Below are 19,894 nucleotides of genomic sequence, written 5' to 3'. Positions count from 1 at the left end.
TTTCAATTGAAATTGAAGCATTAATACACACTTTAAAACCATAGACCGTGTATGATAAAATACTTGTACCTGAAAAAGCATAATAGGTTAGAAAACTATGAACAAAGACTAGCTTCCTCACACAGGTGTTGTTTTTTCTGACAATGTTGGTGCATTCGTTTCAGCAATGTTGGCCAACCTTATAATTTAAAATTATGAGTTGTAAGCAAGGTCTGACTGAGCTCTCCCCTGATAGCTGGTGATGAGCCTGGGAAGGGGGGAAGACTTAAGGACCAGACTGTATTTACATGAACTCACCTACTCTACCTAGGTTTTCAGCAGACAGAGCTTGTGTTGCCCAAGTGATCAATTTTGGCTGGTGTTGGGAATTTCTGTACTAAACATTTTTATTATATTATAACTAATCTTTACATAAGAACATATGAATGGCCGTATTGGCTCAGACCAATGAGTACTCTGTCTTCCGGCAGTGGACAGTGCCAGATGCTTCAAAGGGAATTAACAAAACAGGGCAATTATTGAGTGATCCATCCCCGGTCGTCCACTCCCAGCTTTGGGCAAACAGAGGCTCTCAAAGCAAGGTGTTGCATCCCTGCCCATCCTGGCTAATAGACATTGATGGACCTATCCTCCAGGAACTTATCTAGTTCTTTTTTGAATCCTGTTCTAGTTTTGGCCTTCACAACTGTCACTGGCAAACAGTTTCACAGATTGACTGTATGTTGTGTGAAGAAGTACTTCCTTTTGTTTGTTTTAAACTCACTGCTTATTAATGTCATTGGGTGACCCCTAGTTCTTGTGTTATGTAAGGGAGGATATGTCTATCAATGGCTATTAGCCAGGATGGGCAGGGATGCAACATTTTATAGGTTTTATAGACCTCCCCCTTAATAGTCTTTTCCAAGCCGGAAAGTACACTAGTCTCTCCTCATATGGAAGCTGTTCCATACACCTAATCATTTTAATTGCCCTTCTCTGTACCTTTTCCAATTCCAGTATATCTCTTTTGAGATGGGGCAACCAGGACTACACTCAGTATTCAAAGTGTGAGCATACCATGGATTTATATGGTAAAAGTGGAGGGGCTTGATTTGCCAGACTGATCAGCAAAGCCAATGCTGACAAACTATGTGAAAAGTCTGCAAAACACCAATCCTCTGGACTGCATCGACATGCAGAAAGCCTTGTAAGCCAGTCATTGTCAAAGCCAATTTTAGAAGTACTTAATGAGGCTGTTAAGAATGCTGGAGAAACAACTCAGTTTATTCAAACAAACATGGCTGTCACATCATACTTTCTCTTTAAGCAAGAGATACCACACACTACAGACTGGAGGCCAATGTTATGTGCATTGTCATTTATTAATCCGGAAGTTGGACACTGGTTCCGACCAAGACCAGCAAGTGCTCACTATCTTTCTGCAAGAAACTCAGTTGACTAGTTAAAAGCATGCAGTGCAACAGTGAAAGATTCAGTCATTGAAAAAGTGAAGAACTCTCTCATCGCATTCAGAAAATGTGCATACATGGCTGATGGATGCACCAATGCAAATGGGTGTTAAGTATTAAGTCACTGCCTATGTTATCTTGCGATCAGTGTTAGGTCAGTAGATGAATTTCTAGATGTTCAGGTTATAGAAGTCACATCAGCTGTATCTCTGACAACCCACATCTTAGAAGAGTTAAATGCTTGTCAACTGAACCCCAAACAGATGGCTGCTTGTACATTTGATGGAGCTGCAAACTTCTCTGGAAGACATAGTGGAGTACAAGCTTTGTTCAGAGAAAAGTGTAACCCTAATCTCTCCAATACACACTGCAGAGGCCTTCTATTCCAACAAGCATTAGTACAAGCTGCAGAATCTTCAAAAGGCATTTAAAAAGCTATAAATTCAATGTCTTCCTTATACGCTTTTTCAGCAAGAATCCAAAAGGACTGAACATCTTAGAAAATATAGAGGATACATTGGGACAGAAGTTCTAATTAGTCCAACCTGGGAAAATCCACTGGCTTTCTCATGAGCGATCCTTGGGCTGTTGTCTTAAAATTACTGCAATCATTATTAATGGCTTTGGAAGGTATCTACCAAGATGGGATGGATCTAAGTAGTGAGGCTGGTGAACTAATTATGCTACTAAATTCAGAGAACACAATCGCCATTCTCTCTTGTAAGTCTACTGTTGAAACCAGTTGGGTCATTATATAATGCCATCCAGGCATCTGCTACAACAGTAGTAGATCTCTGTCAAGCAATGGAAGCTACACTTGGATCAATCAGAGAGCGATCCATTGAAAATGTACTGGAAGAAACAAAGACTTCAGTTCAGAAGTTGACTAATAGGGAACTTATATTAACTCCTTAAATGAAGAAGACAAGATGTGTTGTTAAGACAGCTGAAAAAGTACTGTGTACTGACGTGATTCTTACATCTCTACAACAACAACTTTTGGATTCCATCAACCTCTATGTAGCTTTTGCAGATGCCTGTCTTATAAAACACCAACAATTGAGTGAAGTGAGGCACTACCAGCATTGGGGCTGCCATGTGATCAGGACAGAACAGAGAATTTGAAACAGAGTGGAATATCATACAATGAACAAATGTAGATTTGATTTCAACTTCTTCTTTATCAACACGAATGGTTCAACCCAATTTTTGTGCTATGTTTCCTGGGATGAAAGAAGTAAGAATTCATCTCTTTCTACTGCCAGTCACAACTGCTAGCATTCTTTTTCCTCATTGAATAGAATTTTGTGTTCTGAAAAAAGTTGCCTTCTGCCTGATCATGAGCATATCATGAAGGACTGGAGGTATCTGACACATGAGAAGCCACCAAAAATGAATGCACTACATTTGAGAAGTTCATCAACAGAGTTGTGCAAAATTACAACAAGAAACCAAGAAGGATGTAGATATAGTCCTTCAGAGTAGGCTTGTATAGCCAATTTTAATTTGTGTGGTGATTTAAAAACGTGAGTTAAATCTAATGGTCATGAAATATTTTTCAGTGTTTATTATGGTGACATACAGCCTACCTTTGCCTGAACAGTCTCACCCCGATTCGGTCCTCACCCCCCCACACACCTTGCCCCTGTATTTTTGAACATCCCCCCAATCTCAATTTCTGTGGAAAACATTGCAGTGAAATATTTTTTCTGTGCGATACTTGTTTATATCACATTCTGTCAGCTGCAGGATTCAGCATCAATTATCCTCTTAATGTAAATAGCAGGGTAAGTTTGTTTCTTTTGCTAGGCTGCTTCACTGGCTTATTTGTTTGTGGGAGAAGCCTGAACCTCTAAAGAGCTATTCACCTCACGAAAAACATCACATCAGTTTTTCAATAGAACTCTTTGCCTCCCCACTAAGGTTTATCTGAGTTTGAGATCCTCAGTAGCAACAGTTATAATCAACCTATGTCATGTTTTATAGAGATCATGAGCACTTTATCAACTGGAAGCTCAGTTATGGCTCTAAAGCTTGATCCATAGCGTGGAGGAAGAGAAGGTGGTACATCTTCAAGCAGTGGTGGTATGAGCGGTGTTTGTGCTGGTGAAAGCCAGAGGAAGCCCTGGGAACACCAGGAGCATTGGGGAGTTGAGGGTTGCCCTCACCAGTACAGAATATGTGTAGCAGCATACACTACACACTGTGCATTTGTTACCCGTCAGCACTGTGTTCTTGGGGAACCAGGGCAGAATACCCAACCTCTCTAACTCACAAAAGACCTCCCCCACCAGCCTCTGCTTGAACCAAAACCAATCAGAAGAAAGTCTTGCAAAAAGCAATTGAAAGGCAGTGGAAGACGCACCTAAACCCCTCTGGACCAGGGTGACAGGATTAAAGAAACTCCCCTAGCCTCATTTGCATCAAGGATGAGACAGGGAGGCATCTCGATTAGCATACTGAATGGAGAACAGAGATTCTAAGGCAAGAACCACACTGAAGCCTGGGACCAGAAAAGCAGGAAAGCACTGCATGATGGGGGATCTCTGCTCCAGATGTTAATGAACCCACACCTGCACACACACACCTCAGTAGTTATCAGACCAATTCTAGTAAAAAATCCTTTATTGGTATCCAAAATACTGAAGCTGCCTAATTGCATTGTGAGCTCCCTCGAAGGAACACTGCCCATAGCCAGGAATGATCAGTTCCTATTGTCTAGCCTGAACAAAACAACTTTGGTATACTCCCTTGAGCCATCAGTCCCACAAACAAATCTAGTGTTCTCCCTTGAACCATTTTTCTTTCCCTACAAAAACCCTTACCCACGCTCAGGTAAGTCTCTGATGCCTGGATCCAAAATCTGAATCAGTTTCAATGGGACTTCATCTTCTCCTGACTGATTGTGCTGGAGGTTCTGCCTGTCTCCAGCACCTGGACCTTCAGCTACCACCACCACCTGGGAACCCCAATCGATTTAAGCTTCAGAGTGGTGAGAACCCATCTCTCTCTCTCTCTGTATAGCCTTCTGACCCTGACTTGTGTGATCAGTTATAGTTTTCTAAACCTGACTTTTATAATCAAATTTAAGTTAGATTTAATATTATCACTGTTTTGTTTGTTTGGCTCCACTTGTATGGTTATTACCTGCAATAAATAATTTCCATGGTTAAGCTGGTTGCTTGTCTCTCTCTCCCCCTCGTGGGTGTTTTTTGGCTTCCCCATTCTCTCTGCAGCAGTGATCTTTGTAGCTAAGCTAAAATTATCCTTGTACCCGGCAGCACCCAAAAATCCTGTGGGGTTTGCTCATCAAGTGGATTACTACCAGCACAATCGTAATGTGAAAGTGGGGATAGGGATGTGCTGAATCTGGGGCATAAGATGGTGGCAGATTGAAAGTGCTGCTCAGCCCAGCATTCTCAGACATACTCTATTCGGGTGTGGTGCCCATGGCATATAAGGGTGACAGCTTGGAGGTGCTGTTTGACCCAGCCTGCAGAATCCAACGGTCTATGAGGGTAACAGCTTGGAAGTGCTGTTCGACCCAGCTACTGAGTCCAGGAACATAAGGGGTGATCTTGGGAGTGGTGATTAACCCAATGCAGACTGTTAATATGTGTGTATGTGTGTGTTCATCTGATTCTGGGGATGGAAGAACCCAGCCCTGGGGAACCTAGATCCTGCAGGATAACTCCATTGGGAGAGAACTTGCAGAAGGGAGAAGTAGAGCTCCATATAAGAACACAAGTGACACAAACAGTACATGGATAGAATTACAGAATCCCCCCTCTCACCCCCCAGAAGCATAACCATAATAAATGAGCATACCCCCAATGTAACAGGCAAATCTGGTAACACATGGCTTCTCTGGGATGCCCAATACAGCTGGCAGTGCCTTCTGCCCCTATCTGTTTTCCATCAGGGTACTTAGGCAGCAGCAACATTATGGCTTCCACATGCATGGGAGTATTTGAGGGAGGGAAAGGACTTTTTGGCCCCCTTCTCACTTCCCCCACCACTAATGCCTCTCTGTGATTTCAGCCATATTTTCACCCTGTAATAAATAGATAGGAACTGCTTCTGCCAGGAAAAATTTCAGATGTGCATAGATGGTCCTCAATAAGGGAAATAGGAAATGAAAACTACTTCTCTCTCCTTTCTACCCAGCCCCCAAGAGACTAAAATATACCAGCATGGAGACAAACCCATCTGGCTCATCTTTACCCTACAGACTTCAAAATCTATTTCTGAACAAGCCCTTTCATCTCCAATGAGATATTACCCCAGGAGCTTGCTGGAATCTACACTTCCTTTGATCAGAAACCTTTCTCAGTCAAAGCAACAGGAAAAGTGCATTGCTGCCTGTGCCTGCCTGCTAAGTTGATGAAGTGTAATGGTCAGAGATTGCACCAGCATAGAAGTATATTGAAGGCGAACCCTAAGGAAATTAAGAGTTTAAATTATCCTCCACATGTCCCGCGTCCCACTAACATGAATCCAGGCAGGGTCGTTTGGAAGCTGAACACTTTATGCTTCCATCCCATACCACTGTCATGTTTTAGCAAATTAGCACAAGTCAGCACATAAGAACAACCATATGTATCAGTAACTGCTAATGGTAACACCTTGTGGTGTAAGAAACTCGTATCTGTAGGAATTAGCTACATCAGATAGCAGTTTATAGCAAAGTTTATAACACTACTACAGGTAGCAAATTCCAACAGATAACAGGTTTCAGAGTAGTAGCTGTGTTAGTCTGTATTTGCAAAAAGAAAAGGAGTACTTGTGGCACCTTAGAGACTAACGAATTTATTTGAGCATAAGCTTTTGTGAGCTACAGCTCACTTCATCAGATACATTCAGTGGAAAATACCTTCAAATCTGCAGCACTGCTATGGGTACCCGCATGGCCCCACAGTATGCTAACATTTTTACGAATGACTTAGAACAACGTTTTCTCAGCTCTCGTCCCCTAATGCGCCTACTCTACTTGCTCTACATTGATGACATCTTCATCATCTGGACCCATGGAAAAGAAACCCTTGAGGAATTCCACCATGATTTCAACAATTTCCATCCCACCATCAACCTCAGCCTGGACCAGTCCACACAAGAGATCCACTTCCTGGACACTATGATGCTAATAAGCAATGGTCACATAAACACCACCCTATACCGGAAACCTACTGACCGCTATTCCTACTTACATGCCTCCAGCTTTCATCCAGACCACACCACACGATCCATTGTCTACAGCCAAGCTCTACGATACAATTGCATTTGCTCCAACCCCTCAGACAGAGACAAACACCTACTAGATCTCTATCAAGCAGTCTTACAACTACAATACCCACCTGCTGAAGTGAAGAAACAGATTGACAGAGCCAGAAGACTACCCAGAAGTCACCTACTACAGGATAGGCCCAACAAAGAAAATAACAGAACGCCACTAGCCATTACCTTCAGCCCCCAACTAAAACGTCTCCAACGCATCATCAAGGATCTACAACCTAACCTCAAGGACAACCCATCACTCTCACAGATCTTGGGAGACAGGCCAGTCCTTGCTTACAGACAGCCCTCCAACCTGATGCAAATACTCACCAGCAACCACACACCACACAACAAAACCACTAACCCAGGAACCTATCTTTGCAACAAAGCCCGTTGCCAACTCTGTCCACATATCTATTTGGGGACACCATCATAGGGCCTAATCACATCAGCCATGCTATCAGAGGCTCATTCACCTGCACATCTTCCAATGTGATATGTGCCAGCAATGCTCATCTGCCATGTACACTGGTCAAACCAGACAGTCTCTACGTAAAAGAATAAATGGACACAAATCAGACGTCAAGAATTATAACATTCAAAAACCTGTTGGAGGACACTTCAATCTCTTTGGTCACTCGTTTACAGACCTAAAAGTTGCAATTCTTCAACAACAAAAACCTTAAAAACAGACTCCAACTTTGCCTTTGTCCTTATCGAATTTCATCCATATTTGCATGCATACAAAATAGGAAATGACTTCCTAGGAAGGAGTATTGCGGAAAGGGATCTGGGGGTCACAGTGGATCACAAGCTAAATATGAGTCAACAGTGTAACACTGCTGCAAAAAAAGGGAACATCATTTTGGGATGTATTAGCAGGAGTGTCATAAACAAGACATGAGAAGTAATTCTTCCTCTCTACACTGCGCTGATTAGGCCTCAACTGAAGTATTGTGTTCAGTTCTGGGTACCACACTTCAGGAAATATGTGGACAAATTGGAAAGTCCAGAGAAGAGCAACAATAATGATTAAAAGTCTAGAAAACATGACCTATGAGGGAAGCCTGAAACATGATAACCGTTTTCAAGTACATAAAAGGTTGTTACGAGGAGGGAGAAGAATTGTTCTTCTTACCCTCTGAGGATAGGACAAGAAGCAATGGGCTTAAATTGCAGCCAGGGAAGTTTAGGTTGGATATTAGGAAAAACTTCCTGTCAGGGTGGTTAAGCACTGGAATAAATTGCCTAGGTAGATTTTTAAAAGCAGGTGGGACAAACGTGTCAGGAAAGGTCTAGATCAGTGGTTCCCAAACTGGGGTTCGCACAATGTTACAGGGGGTTCACCAGAAAAATTTCACTAATGGTGGCCAGAGGACCCCGGGCCTGGGCAGCAGCAGGTGGGACCCGGTTGCAGGGCAGACAGCCCGAGCCCAGTGGAGCACTGAACAGGCAGCCGAGCCCTGGTCAGCGGGACGGGCCCAGCAGCCCGAGCCCACAGCAGTCAGCGCTGGGCTGGCAGCCCGAGCCCCATGGAGAGTGGGGCCGGGCAGCCCGAGCCCCTGCGCTCAGCCTGAACCAGAGCCGGACCTGAGACTTTATCTTTCTCCAGCAGTTCCAAAGGACTTCCAAGCGCTAGGCAGAGGAAAGCAAGCGCATCCATCCCACTGAGGAAATTTAAACTTAAATCCCTGGAAATACTCATTTTTAGCAAAAAGAAAAGGAGGACTTGTGGCACCTTAGAGACTAACACATTTATTAGAGCATAAGCTTTCGAGAGCTACAGCTCACTTCATCGGATGCATCACGAAAGCTTATGCGCTAATAAATGTGTTAGTCTCTAAGGTGCCACAAGTCCTCCTTTTCTTTTTGCGAATACAGACTAACACGGCTGCTACTCTGAAACCGCTCATTTTTAGGAGAGGGTTCACGAGATTGCGCAACTTAGCGAAAGAGGGTGGCGGGGTTGTTGAAGTTTGGGAATCACTGGCTTCGATAATACTTTGTCCTGCCATGAGCCCAGGGACAAACTGGCCAAGGAATTCAAGATCTGTCGGTGACGGCCACCAGCAGCGCATTGCTACGGGGGGAGCCGTTTGGAGGGTCGGAGTTTCCATCAGGCGGCTGAGCCGGGCAGCCTCGCGCCCCAGTTGGGCGCCCGTTCGAAAAGCGGTTGGCGGGGGGAGCGCGCGGCCGCTGAGCGTGGTGGGTGGGGCTGGGGGAGAGGAGGCGGTCGCGGGAGCCCCGCCTTGGCTTCCTGGGCGGGGCACCGGGCAGGACGCGTGTCCCGTAGGCGCTGCCGCGCTCGGGGCTCGCCATGGCGCTGCCCCCGGAGAAAGCCTCGGAGCTGAAGCAGATCATCCGGCAGCAGCTGACCAGGGTGAGGGGCGGGGGGAGACCGGAGACTAGCCCCCCTCCCGTCCCCTTCCCCCTCCCCCTCCCCCTCCCCAGCCCCGCCGCCGAAAGCGCGCGTGCTGGGTCAGCTGGTGCCAGGGCTTTGCCCTGCGCCTATGAGGGGCTGGTACCACTGCCAGCTTCGCGGTGGGTGGGGTGCCTCCTCGCCCTGCTGCTCTGGTCGCTTCTTTAGTGCAGTGTTTGAAAAGCAACCGGCCGACTATATGGTTGACCCTTGAGGTTGGACAGCCATTCTAACGCCTGTCAGGGGTAGGCAAGTGTGTGTCCCCCCCCCCCACCCCCGCTCCACGCCAGCCTGCAACCACGAAGCCTGCCGGTGCGTCCCGTGGTTTGTACCTCACCACAGTCGCAACCTAGCGGTTCTTTGGTTTTTCCATTTGTGGAGGAGATACCCGCGCCTTTTGTGTGTTGCCCAAATGGGGTTACGTGCTGCCCGCTGCCTAGGGGGAAGGCATAGTGCCGGGACTTTTCATTGTATCTTCAATCAGGTCTTTGACTGGAACGTTGCAAGCAGTCCATGACTCAAGCCAGCGAGTGCTGGCAGCTTTTCCATTGGCCTGTATCCTTGACGTGTGGCTCCGGAAAGGCTTCCTGGACTTGAGTTGGGAGAGAGAGAGTGAATTGAGGTCTAGGTGTATGAGTTAATCCAGAGTAGCCAGGGTCTTGTACTCCTGGACCACAACTGTGTCTCGCCTGATGTTGACTGGCACGATGCCTTCCAAAATTGAGAGCCCCGGGATTGATTGGCATTGATTTGAAGGATCCCCTAACAATCCAGAGTGTGACGTTGATTTCAGTGTCGAGATTGGTGTAGAAGTGGGCGCACAATACTCTGTGGTTGCCAAGACCAGAGCTTGTACTGAGGTTCGAAGCATGTATGCATGTCATCCCTAAGATGTGCTAGTGAGCTTCTGTATGATGTTAGCCCTTGTCTTTATCTTCTTTTTGGTGTTATCAAGGTATTGGCGATAGTTCAGCGTCCAGATGAGGGTGACTCCCAGGTACCATGGGTTGTAGTCACGTAGTAGAAGCAGACCACAAAAGTCCACTTGTAGTGGCACTTCGATATCATGTTTATTCACATGGAAGGCAGAGCATTGGGTTTCAGTCGCCAAGTTTTGAAATATGTCTCAAGTGTCTGGAGGTCATTGTTCATCACCTTTTCTATGGCCTTCAGAGAGATGCTTGCATTGCTAGTGTAATGTTGTTTGCATGGATGAATTTATGGGATGATGTGACTGGATTCTCACTGGTATAGAAATTGAATTGTGCAGACAGATGTCTGTGATTTGCTGGCAGATGTACAGTGAATCTTGTGTTACTCAGCATCTCAGTGATGAGTTTGATGGTTGATTGGCATGAGAAAGCGAATAGTAACTTCAACAGAAGATGTTTGCATCATACAGTATTGTATGCAGAAGAAAGATCAATGAATGCTGCTGCTGCTTTTAATTTTTGCTGGTAGCTGGATTCTATGTAGTTGGTTAAGCTAGTTGGTAGTTGTAGTTGGTTAAGCCACTGACACTAGTTGTGACCATTTCTAAATCTGGCCTGCTTTTTGGGTAGCAGTTGCTGCAGTATCTGCTGTAACCTTTGAAGTAGGAGCTGCTCCAACAGTTTATAGCAACTGCTAAGGGGGAGATGGGCTGGTAGCTTTTTGGGTCAGTGGCCTCATCTTCGGGCTTCAGAATGACTATGATCTTGGCCCCCTTTCCACTCTTTTGATATTATACTGGAAGAGTGGAAGTTGCTGAAGAAGTCTACTAGCCACCTTCAGATCAAGGTTTTTCAGGAATTCAAGATATATTCTGTCCATTCCTGCTGCTTTTCTGAACTTAGTGTTGGAAAGACCCTTGTCCACTTAATCTACTGTGTTGGGGACTGAAAAGTGAAGGGGGTGAGGAGCAGATGACAACCTTTGTGTGGTCTCCCCTGTAATGCGAAAGCACAATGAATGTGATCAAATTGGTGACTGAACCTCCTTATGGGATCTCTTGGTCAGAAAAGCAATGGCTCTGGTCACTGAGTGATTTAAAATAAACAGCCTTCCAATATGTATCCTGCCTTGTTATCTTTCCCTCTGCCTCAGGGTTTGTCTTAAAAATGAGGTTTTTGTTTCTACTCCCCTTTTGTTAGGGCAAGTATCTGCTTGCCTAATTATTTCCCCCTTCCAACATCTGTTTATTATTCCTTCATCTTGTTTCTCCTCTCGTCTCTGCTCTGATTAGTCTTTTCCTGGGCTGGTTACATCTGTGTGTTTTTGGTTTTTTTTTCATCATCACAAAAAATACCAAGCTCAGATCCCTTAGTCTGTTTTTCACACTTCTCAATCTTTGGGAGAGCTGGAAAGGTACGTAGGTCATAGAGAAAAGCTGTGATTTCAGTTATGTGAAATAAGACAGAGTGAGTAAGGTGGACAGAGAAAGGGAGAAAGAAAAGGAGTACTTGTGGCACCTTAGAGACTAACAAATTTATTAGAGCATAAGCTTTTGTGAGCTACAGCTCACTTCATCGGATGCATGTGAGCTGTAGCTCACGAAAGCTTATGCTCTAATAAATTTGTTAGTCTCTAAGGTGCCACAAGTACTCCTTTTCTTTTTGCAAATACAGACTAACACGGCTGCTACTCTGAAACCAGAGAAAGGGAGGTTGCTGCAAAAGCCAAGACCTTAAGAGAAGACTCTTGCACCATCAGCTTACCAAACTCTGTAACAGGACAGAGGAGGCTAGTGGTAGATAAGTGAAAGAGATTGGGAGTAGGAAAAGACAAGGTCTTGGAGGTAAATTGGAGTAAATTCATGGAGGGGTTTGTTTTTTCTCTTTTCTTTTAAAGATGGTAACGTTTGAACTAGATGTTGGAACAAATGAGAATTATGTGATGCTTATTTATAGACATTTCTGTGGTACTTATCACTGTAGTAACAGGGTACCTCACCTACGCTAATTAATTTAGCCTTACAATGTTCCTGAGAGATTGGGAAGTATATTTATCCCAATTTTACAGTTGAGGAACTAAAATACAGAGATTAAGTAACTTCCCTATGGTCACACAGGAAGTCTGTGATGGAACCAGCAACAGAATCCAGATCTCATGAATCCCAGCCTAGTCCCTTGAACACAAGATCATCCTTGTAGGGATGAGGGTATACTAGACACAATGTGTGGGCAGAACTCTGGAGTTTGAGACACAAAATGATACAAAAGCATAGATAAGATTTCATAATGGGCAGACTTGCGGATATGTGGAGGAGGAGTGTTCAAGGTCTGGAGTGCTGTCAAGATAATGGACAGTGAAGCCAAATAGTTGAGACCTGGGCTTCACTTGAGTTTTACCAGTACAGCTATGAAGTGAGCTGTAGCTCACGAAAGCTTATGCTCTAATAAATTTGTTAGTCTCTAGTCTCTGCCACAAGTACTCCTTTTCATAGAATATCAGGGTTGGAAGGGACCCCAGAAGGTCATCTAGTCCAACCCCCTGCTCAAAGCAGGACCAAGTCCCAGTTAAATCATCCCAGCCAGGGCTTTGTCAAGCCTGACCTTAAAAACCTCTAAGGAAGGAGATTCTACCACCTCCCTAGGTAACGCATTCCAGTGTTTCACCACCCTCTTAGTGAAAAAGTTTTTCCTAATATCCAATCTAAACCTCCCCCATTGCAACTTGAGACCATTACTCCTCGTTCTGTCATCTGCTACCATTGAGAACAGTCTAGAGCCATCCTCTTTGAAACCCCCTTTCAGGTAGTTGAAAGCAGCTATCAAATCCCCCCTCATTCTTCTCTTCTGCAGACTAAACAATCCCAGCTCCCTCAGCCTCTCCTCATAAGTCATGTGCTCTAGACCCCTAATCATTTTTGTTGCCCTTCGTTGTACTCTTTCCAATTTATCCACATCCTTCCTGTAGTGTGGGGCCCAAAACTGGACACAGTACTCCAGATGAGGCCTCACCAGTGTCGAATAGAGGGGAACGATCACGTCCCTCGATCTGCTCGCTATGCCCCTACTTATACAACCCAAAATGCCATTGGCCTTCTTGGCAACAAGGGCACACTGCTGACTCATATCCAGCTTCTCGTCCACTGTCACCCCTAGGTCCTTTTCCGCAGAACTGCTGCCGAGCCATTCGGTCCCTAGTCTGTAGCAGTGCATTGGATTCTTCCATCCTAAGTGCAGGACCCTGCATTTATCCTTATTGAACCTCATTAGATTTCTTTTGGCCCAATCCTCCAATTTGTCTAGGTCCTTCTGTATCCTATCCCTCCCCTCCAGCGTATCTACCACTCCTCCCAGTTTAGTATCATCCGCAAATTTGCTGAGAGTGCAATCCACACCATCCTCCAGATCATTTATGAAGATATTGAACAAAACGGGCCCCAGGACCGACCCCTGGGGCACTCCACTTGACACCGGCTGCCAACTAGACATGGAGCCATTGATCACTACCCGTTGAGCCCGACAATCTAGCCAGCTTTCTACCCACCTTATAGTGCATTCATCCAGCCCATACTTCCTTAACTTGCTGACAAGAATGCTGTGGGAGACCGTGTCAAAAGCTTTGCTAAAGTCAAGAAACAATACATCCACTGCTTTCCCTTCATCCACAGAACCAGTAATCTCATCATAAAAGGCGATTAGATTAGTCAGGCATGACCTTCCCTTGGTGAATCCATGCTGACTGTTCCTGATCACTTTCCTCTCCTCTAAGTGCTTCAGGATTGATTCTTTGAGGACCTGCTCCATGATTTTTCCAGGGACTGAGGTGAGGCTGACCGGCCTGTAGTTCCCAGGATCCTCCTTCTTCCCTTTTTTAAAGATGGGCACTACATTAGCCTTTTTCCAGTCATCCGGGACTTCCCCCGTTCGCCACGAGTTTTCAAAGATAATGGCCAAGGGCTCTGCAATCACAGCCGCCAATTCCTTCAGCACTCTCGGATGCAATTCGTCCGGCCCCATGGACTTGTGCACGTCCAGCTTTTCTAAATAGTCCCTAACCACCTCTATCTCTACAGAGGGCTGGCCATCTCTTCCCCATTTTGTGTTGCCCAGCACAGCAGTCTGGGAGCTGACCTTGTTAGTGAAAACAGAGGCAAAAAAAGCATTGAGTACATTAGCTTTTTCCACATCCTCTGTCACTAGCTTGCCTCCCTCATTCAGTAAGGGGCCCACACTTTCCTTGGCTTTCTTCTTGTTGCCAACATACCTGAAGAAACCCTTCTTGTTACTCTTGACATCTCTTGCTAGCTGCAGCTCCAGGTGCGATTTGGCCCTCCTGATATCTTTCCTACATGCCCGAGCAATATTTTTATACTCTTCCCTGGTCATATGTCCAACCTTCCACTTCTTGTAAGCTTCTTTTTTATGTTTAAGATCCGCTAGGATTTCACCATTAAGCCAAGCTGGTCGCCTGCCATATTTACTATTCTTTCGACTCATCGGGATGGTTTGTCCCTGTAACCTGAACAGGGATTCCTTGAAATACAGCCAGCTCTCCTGGACTCCCTTCCCTTTCATGTTAGTCCCCCAGGGGATCCTGGCCATCTGTTCCCTGAGGGAGTCAAAGTCTTTCTTTTTGCCAGTACAGCTATTTTAGTTAGGGGATGAAGTTTGATTTTTTTCTTTTTTTTACTGAGACGCTTATACTGGTAAAGACCTTATTGTATATGAAGTTATGCCAGTGTAAAGGTGTATTAAAACGGTATAGTTATTTCCTTATCTGAATGGGAATAACTATAACAGTATTTGCAAAAAGAAAAGGAGTACTTGTGGCACCTTGGAGACTAACAAATTTATTAGAACATAAGCTTTCGTGAGCTACAGCTCACATGCATAGGTCAGAACAATGGCCCATCTAGCCCACTATCCTGTCTTCTGACAGTGGCCAACACCAGATGCTTCAGTGGGAATGAACAGAATAGACAGTTTTTGAGTGATCTATTCCCTGTCTTCCACTCCTAGCTTCTGGCTATCAGAGCCTAGGGCAATCCGGAACATGGCGTTGCATCCCTGACCATCTTGGCTAATACCCATTGATGAACTTATCCTCCATGAACTTATCTAATTCTTTTTTGAATCCAGTTATACTCTTGCCTTTCAACGTCTGCTGGCAGCAAGTTCCACTGGTTGACTGTGCATTGTGTGAAGTACTTCCTTATGTTTGTTTTAAATATACTGCTTAGTAATTTCACTAACTTTCTAGTTCTTGTGTTATGTGAAGGGGTAAATAACACTTCCCTATTCGCTTTCTCCACAGCATTCCTGGTTTTATAGACTTCTGTCATATCCCCTCTAAGTTATCTCTTTTCTAATATGTACAGTCCCAGTGTTTTTAAATTCTCCTTATACAGAAGCTGTTCCATATCCAGAATCATTTTTGTTGCCCTTCTCTGTAACTTTTCCAGTTTAGTATGTCTTTTTTGAAATAGAAGAGACAGAACTGCATGCAGTATTCAAGCTGTGGGTGTACCATGGCCTTATATAGTGGCCTTATGATATTCACTGTGTTTTTATCTTTCCATTTCCTAATGGTTCCTAATATTCTATTAGATTTTTTTACTGCTGCTGCACACTGAGCAGATGTTTTCAGAGAACTCTCCACGATGACGCCAAAATCTCTTTCTTGAGTGATAACAGCTAATTTAGACCCCATCATTTTCTGTGTATAATTAGGATTATATTTTCCAACGTTGATTACTTTGCGCTAATCAACATTGAATTTCATCTCCCATTTTGTTGCTCAGTCATTCTGTTTTGTGAGATCCCTTTGTAACTCTTCTCAGTCAGCTTTGGACTTGCCTATCTTGAGTAATTTTGTATCGTCTGAAAACTTTGCCAGCTCACTATTTATCCCCTTTTCCAGGTCACTTATGAATATGTTAAACAGCACAAGTCCCAGTACAGATCCTTGGGGGACCCCTTTATTTACCTGTCTCCATTGTGAAAACTAACCATTTGTTCCTACCCTTTGCTGCTTATTTTTTAACCAGTTACTGATCCATGAGAACTTTCCTCTTATCCCTTGACTGCTTACTTTTCATACGAGCCTTACGTATGGAAACTTGTCAGACGCTTTGTGGAAGTCCAAATACATTATAGCAATTGGATCACCCTTGTCTGCATGCTTGTTGACACCCTCAGAAAATTCTAATAGATGGATGAGGCATGATATCCCTTTACAAAATCTGTGTTGACTCTTCCTCCACTACTACTGGGGGGATTATGACTCACTGCACATGCACAGAATTCATTTCTTCCACAGATTTATTTGCTTCCCTGCAGAAAAATGGCTTCTGATGGGGGAAGCAAAGGGAAGCCCGCAAGTGCGGTCATATGCCCCTCCCCTGCAGCACAGGGAGGTTGGTTCAGGTGCCTGGAGCAGCTGGTAGAGATATAAATCACCACTAGGACAGGGGAGGGAGGGCTGGACAATTGTGTGTGTGTGTGTGTGTGTGAGAGGGAGAGAGAGACTCTGTCCCTCTTGCTCACTATTGTGGCATGCTTGGCATGGAGAGGCAGGGGTTTGGGGTGTTTCTGAGGAGATAGGCGTGGGGCAGAGCAGAATGTAGCAGCCTGCCTTCTTAGTGAATTGTTCACATTGTCTTTGTGAATTTCTCCAGGAGTATAAAATAGGTGTAAAAGTTTTGAGGCTCCTTTATGTTGCCAGAGTGGTGAAAAGGACACTATGGCCTTAGAAATGCTTATGGTGCTTTAGTGATTAGAACTGGTCTAAATTTTTGGACTGAAGAAAAATCCTGTCAAAATGTTCTCCATTAACTGTTCGATACCTTTTTGGAGATGGTCAGTAGTCAATATAAATTGTGAGTTTGATTCCCCAGCCCTCACTTGCTCTTCAGTTGCCTATGATGTAGCACTGAGCGTATGCCTGCATATATTTGTTGACCAATAACTAGAAATAAAGGGTCAAACCTAGCTACATTACTATTAGACAAAGAGATCTGGGGATTCCCTCCAGTGCTCCCCAGTCCCATTCTCCATTTATTGTATTGTAGTTTAAATAAATTACCAAAATAAATGAAACTGGTATGATTATATTGCATTATTTTGATAGATAAAATGGGCAGAATTTTTAATATTTTGGCACAGAATTCCCCCAGGAGTACTCAACATACTGTGTTCATCTATGTGTCTGATAATTCTGTTCTTTACTATATTTTTCAACCAATTTGCCTGCTACTGAGGTTAGGTTTACTGGCCTGAAATTGCCAGGATCACCTCTGAACCATTTTTTAAAAATCGGTGTTACATTAGCTATCCTCCGGTCATCTGGTACGGAGGCTGGTTTAAACAATATTTAACATACTACCATTAGTAGTTCTGCAATTTCATATTTGAGTTTCTTCAGAACTCTACCATGTGATCCTGGTGGCTTATTACTGTTAATTTATCAATTTGTTCTAAAATAATCTTTGTTTACACCTCATTCTGGGATAGTCGTTAGATTTGTCACCTAAAAAGAATGGCTTAGTCTGGGAATCTCCCTCACCATTCTCTGCAGTGAAGGCCGATGCAAAGAATTCATTTAGCTTCTCTGCAACAATTTTGTCGTCTTTGAGTGATCCTTACCACCTTGATCGTGCATTTTTCCCACTGATTGGCAGGCTTCCTGCTTCTGATGTACTTTAGATATTTTTGCTTTAGTTTGAGTGTTTTGCTAGTTGCTTATCTTTTTTTACCTGTCTAATTATATTTTTTACTTGCCAGGATTTATGCTCCTTTCTATTTTTCTCGGTAGGATTTGACTTCAAATTTTTAAAGGATGCCTTTTTGTCTCTAACTTCCTCTCTTACTCCTTTTAGCCATGGTGCCATTTTTTTGGTCCTTTTACTGTTTTTTTTTAAATATATGCATTTAGTTTGAGCTTCTGTTATGGTGTTTTTAAATTGTTCCCATGCAGCTTGCAGGCATTTCACTTTTGTGACTGTTCCTTTTAATTTCCATTTAACTAGCTTTCTTATTTTTGTTGTTCCTCTTTTTGAAGTTAAATTATACTTTTGTGGATTTCTTTCAGATTCTATCCCCCCCGGATGTTAAATTTAATTACATTACAGTCACTATTACTAAGTGGTTCAGCTATATTTACCTCTTGGACCAGATCCTATGCTCCACCTAGGACCAGAGCTGTCCCTTGGGTAGGGTGAATCGGGGTGACTGCTCTGTGCTTTGGGGGGCCCCATTCTTTGATAAAATCGGGAGTGTCCCGATGTTTAGCCCTTTGTCCTGCGTCCCGACCGGTGTATGATCAAGATGCCATTTGTCCCAATATTTAGGTGAGGAGGCAGGTGGGGAGGTGAGGTGGACAAGCGGGCTGAGGAGGTGAACAGGGAGGCAGGCGGATGGCGAGAAGGAGAGTGGCGGACTGCAGGGGCATGCTGGATGGACAGCGAGGAGGAGAGCAGTGGGGTGGGCAGACGGGGGAGCACCGGACAGATAGCGGGAAGGCAAGCGGTAGGACGGCAGGGAGATGGGTAGCGGGGTGTGTGTGTGAGGAGGTAAGCGGCAGACGGTGAGGAGAGGAGACTAGTGGCTGATTTGTCCCAGGACCTGCACCCTCCTAGGGACGGCCGTGCCTAGACTAAATCAAGAATTGCCTCTCCCCTTATGGGTTCCAAGGCTAGCTGCTCTAAGAAGCAGTCCTTAATGTGTCTAGAAATTGTATATCTGCATTCGGTCCTGTGTTATACCCAGTCAGTATGGAGTTAGTTGAAATCCTCTACTGTTATTGGGAATGTAGAAATGCTTTCAATAGAGAGAGGAAGCTCAGTGCACTCAAGTGTTGTTTTTATTAGTTTTAATGACTGCTGACAAATTATTAGCAAATAAAAGTCATTATATTTGCAATTTGGAAGTGAAGGTGAAAGGCAGCTGCAAAATTACCAATATAATGTAAGGAAGTATTTTGTGATTTCTCCTGTTTTTGGAAACCGGTGATGACCATTCTCCCCACAATCAAAATGGGAAATACATTGTGTACTGTATTACTGTTTCATCTGGACTGCTGTTTTTTTGCAGGACTGTTAATTTTAATCCACTACCATGCTGCTCAGAAGTGGGTAATTCTCAGAGCACTATACTTTTATTAAGGGATATGGCTTAATTTAAATATTGTAGGAGTATCAAAGAATTAGTGTTTTTAAATCCTGTCGGAGATTGGGTAGATTGTTGTACAGGATGTAATATCAAGATACTCCTGGTGGAATTCTGCACCAAAATATTTAAAATTTTGCGCACAATATTTTAAAATTCTGAAAAATTCTGCATATTTTATTTGTCAAAATAACACAATATAATCATACCAGTTTCAATTATTTTTGGTCATTTATTTCAAAATACCTATCAGCATGTACGTCTGTAACAATACAGACACACAAGATTCAGGAAGTGTTTTTTGACAAATAGATTCCTTACTAGGCATATTAATACAGAGCTCTGAGTAATAATTAGTTTAAACTACAATACAGAACCGTATTTCCTGCACCCCTCAGAAGAAGTGCAAAGGCTTAGGGGAGTCAGGGGTAACAGAGGAGCTGAGGGAGAGGGAAGTAAATTGTTGGGGAAGAGCCTGGGTTTGAACTTGGAGGGTTGTTTGGTATGGGTGGGAAAAGTATGGAACAGGTTTTTTGGGGGGGGTGGAGAGGGATTGTTGGGGAGCTTCCCCCATGAAGACCCTGGCTGACCCCTAGACTCTCCCATTCAGTCAGGCACATCTGCCCCTGTCCCCATGTATCTCCGTGCCCTTATCCAGC

The 19,894-nt window shown here is 44.1% G+C and overlaps 1 protein-coding gene across 3 annotated transcripts in view; it reads left to right on the top strand.

Annotated features, from left to right (window-relative positions):
- The first annotated feature begins 8,907 nt into the window (after positions 1-8,907).
- The window catches only part of CEP76 (centrosomal protein 76), a 35,091-nt gene continuing 24,104 nt past the window's right edge, over positions 8,908-19,894 (top strand). The window contains exon 1 of one of the 3 annotated variants that reach the window (XM_038390847.2): positions 8,908-9,102. In XM_038390847.2, the coding sequence (XP_038246775.1) occupies positions 9,040-9,102 (63 nt within the window). In that variant the 5' untranslated portion in view covers positions 8,908-9,039. Of the gene's footprint in view, positions 9,103-9,190; positions 9,454-19,894 lie in introns of those variants that run through there. The other 2 variants (XM_043508133.1, XM_043508132.1) reach the window with 2 other exon arrangements.

This window comes from Dermochelys coriacea, chromosome 2, assembly GCF_009764565.3.
Source record: "Dermochelys coriacea isolate rDerCor1 chromosome 2, rDerCor1.pri.v4, whole genome shotgun sequence".
Classification (NCBI taxonomy): Eukaryota; Metazoa; Chordata; order Testudines; family Dermochelyidae; genus Dermochelys; species Dermochelys coriacea.
This window is presented reverse-complemented; position numbering and strand designations above follow the sequence as displayed.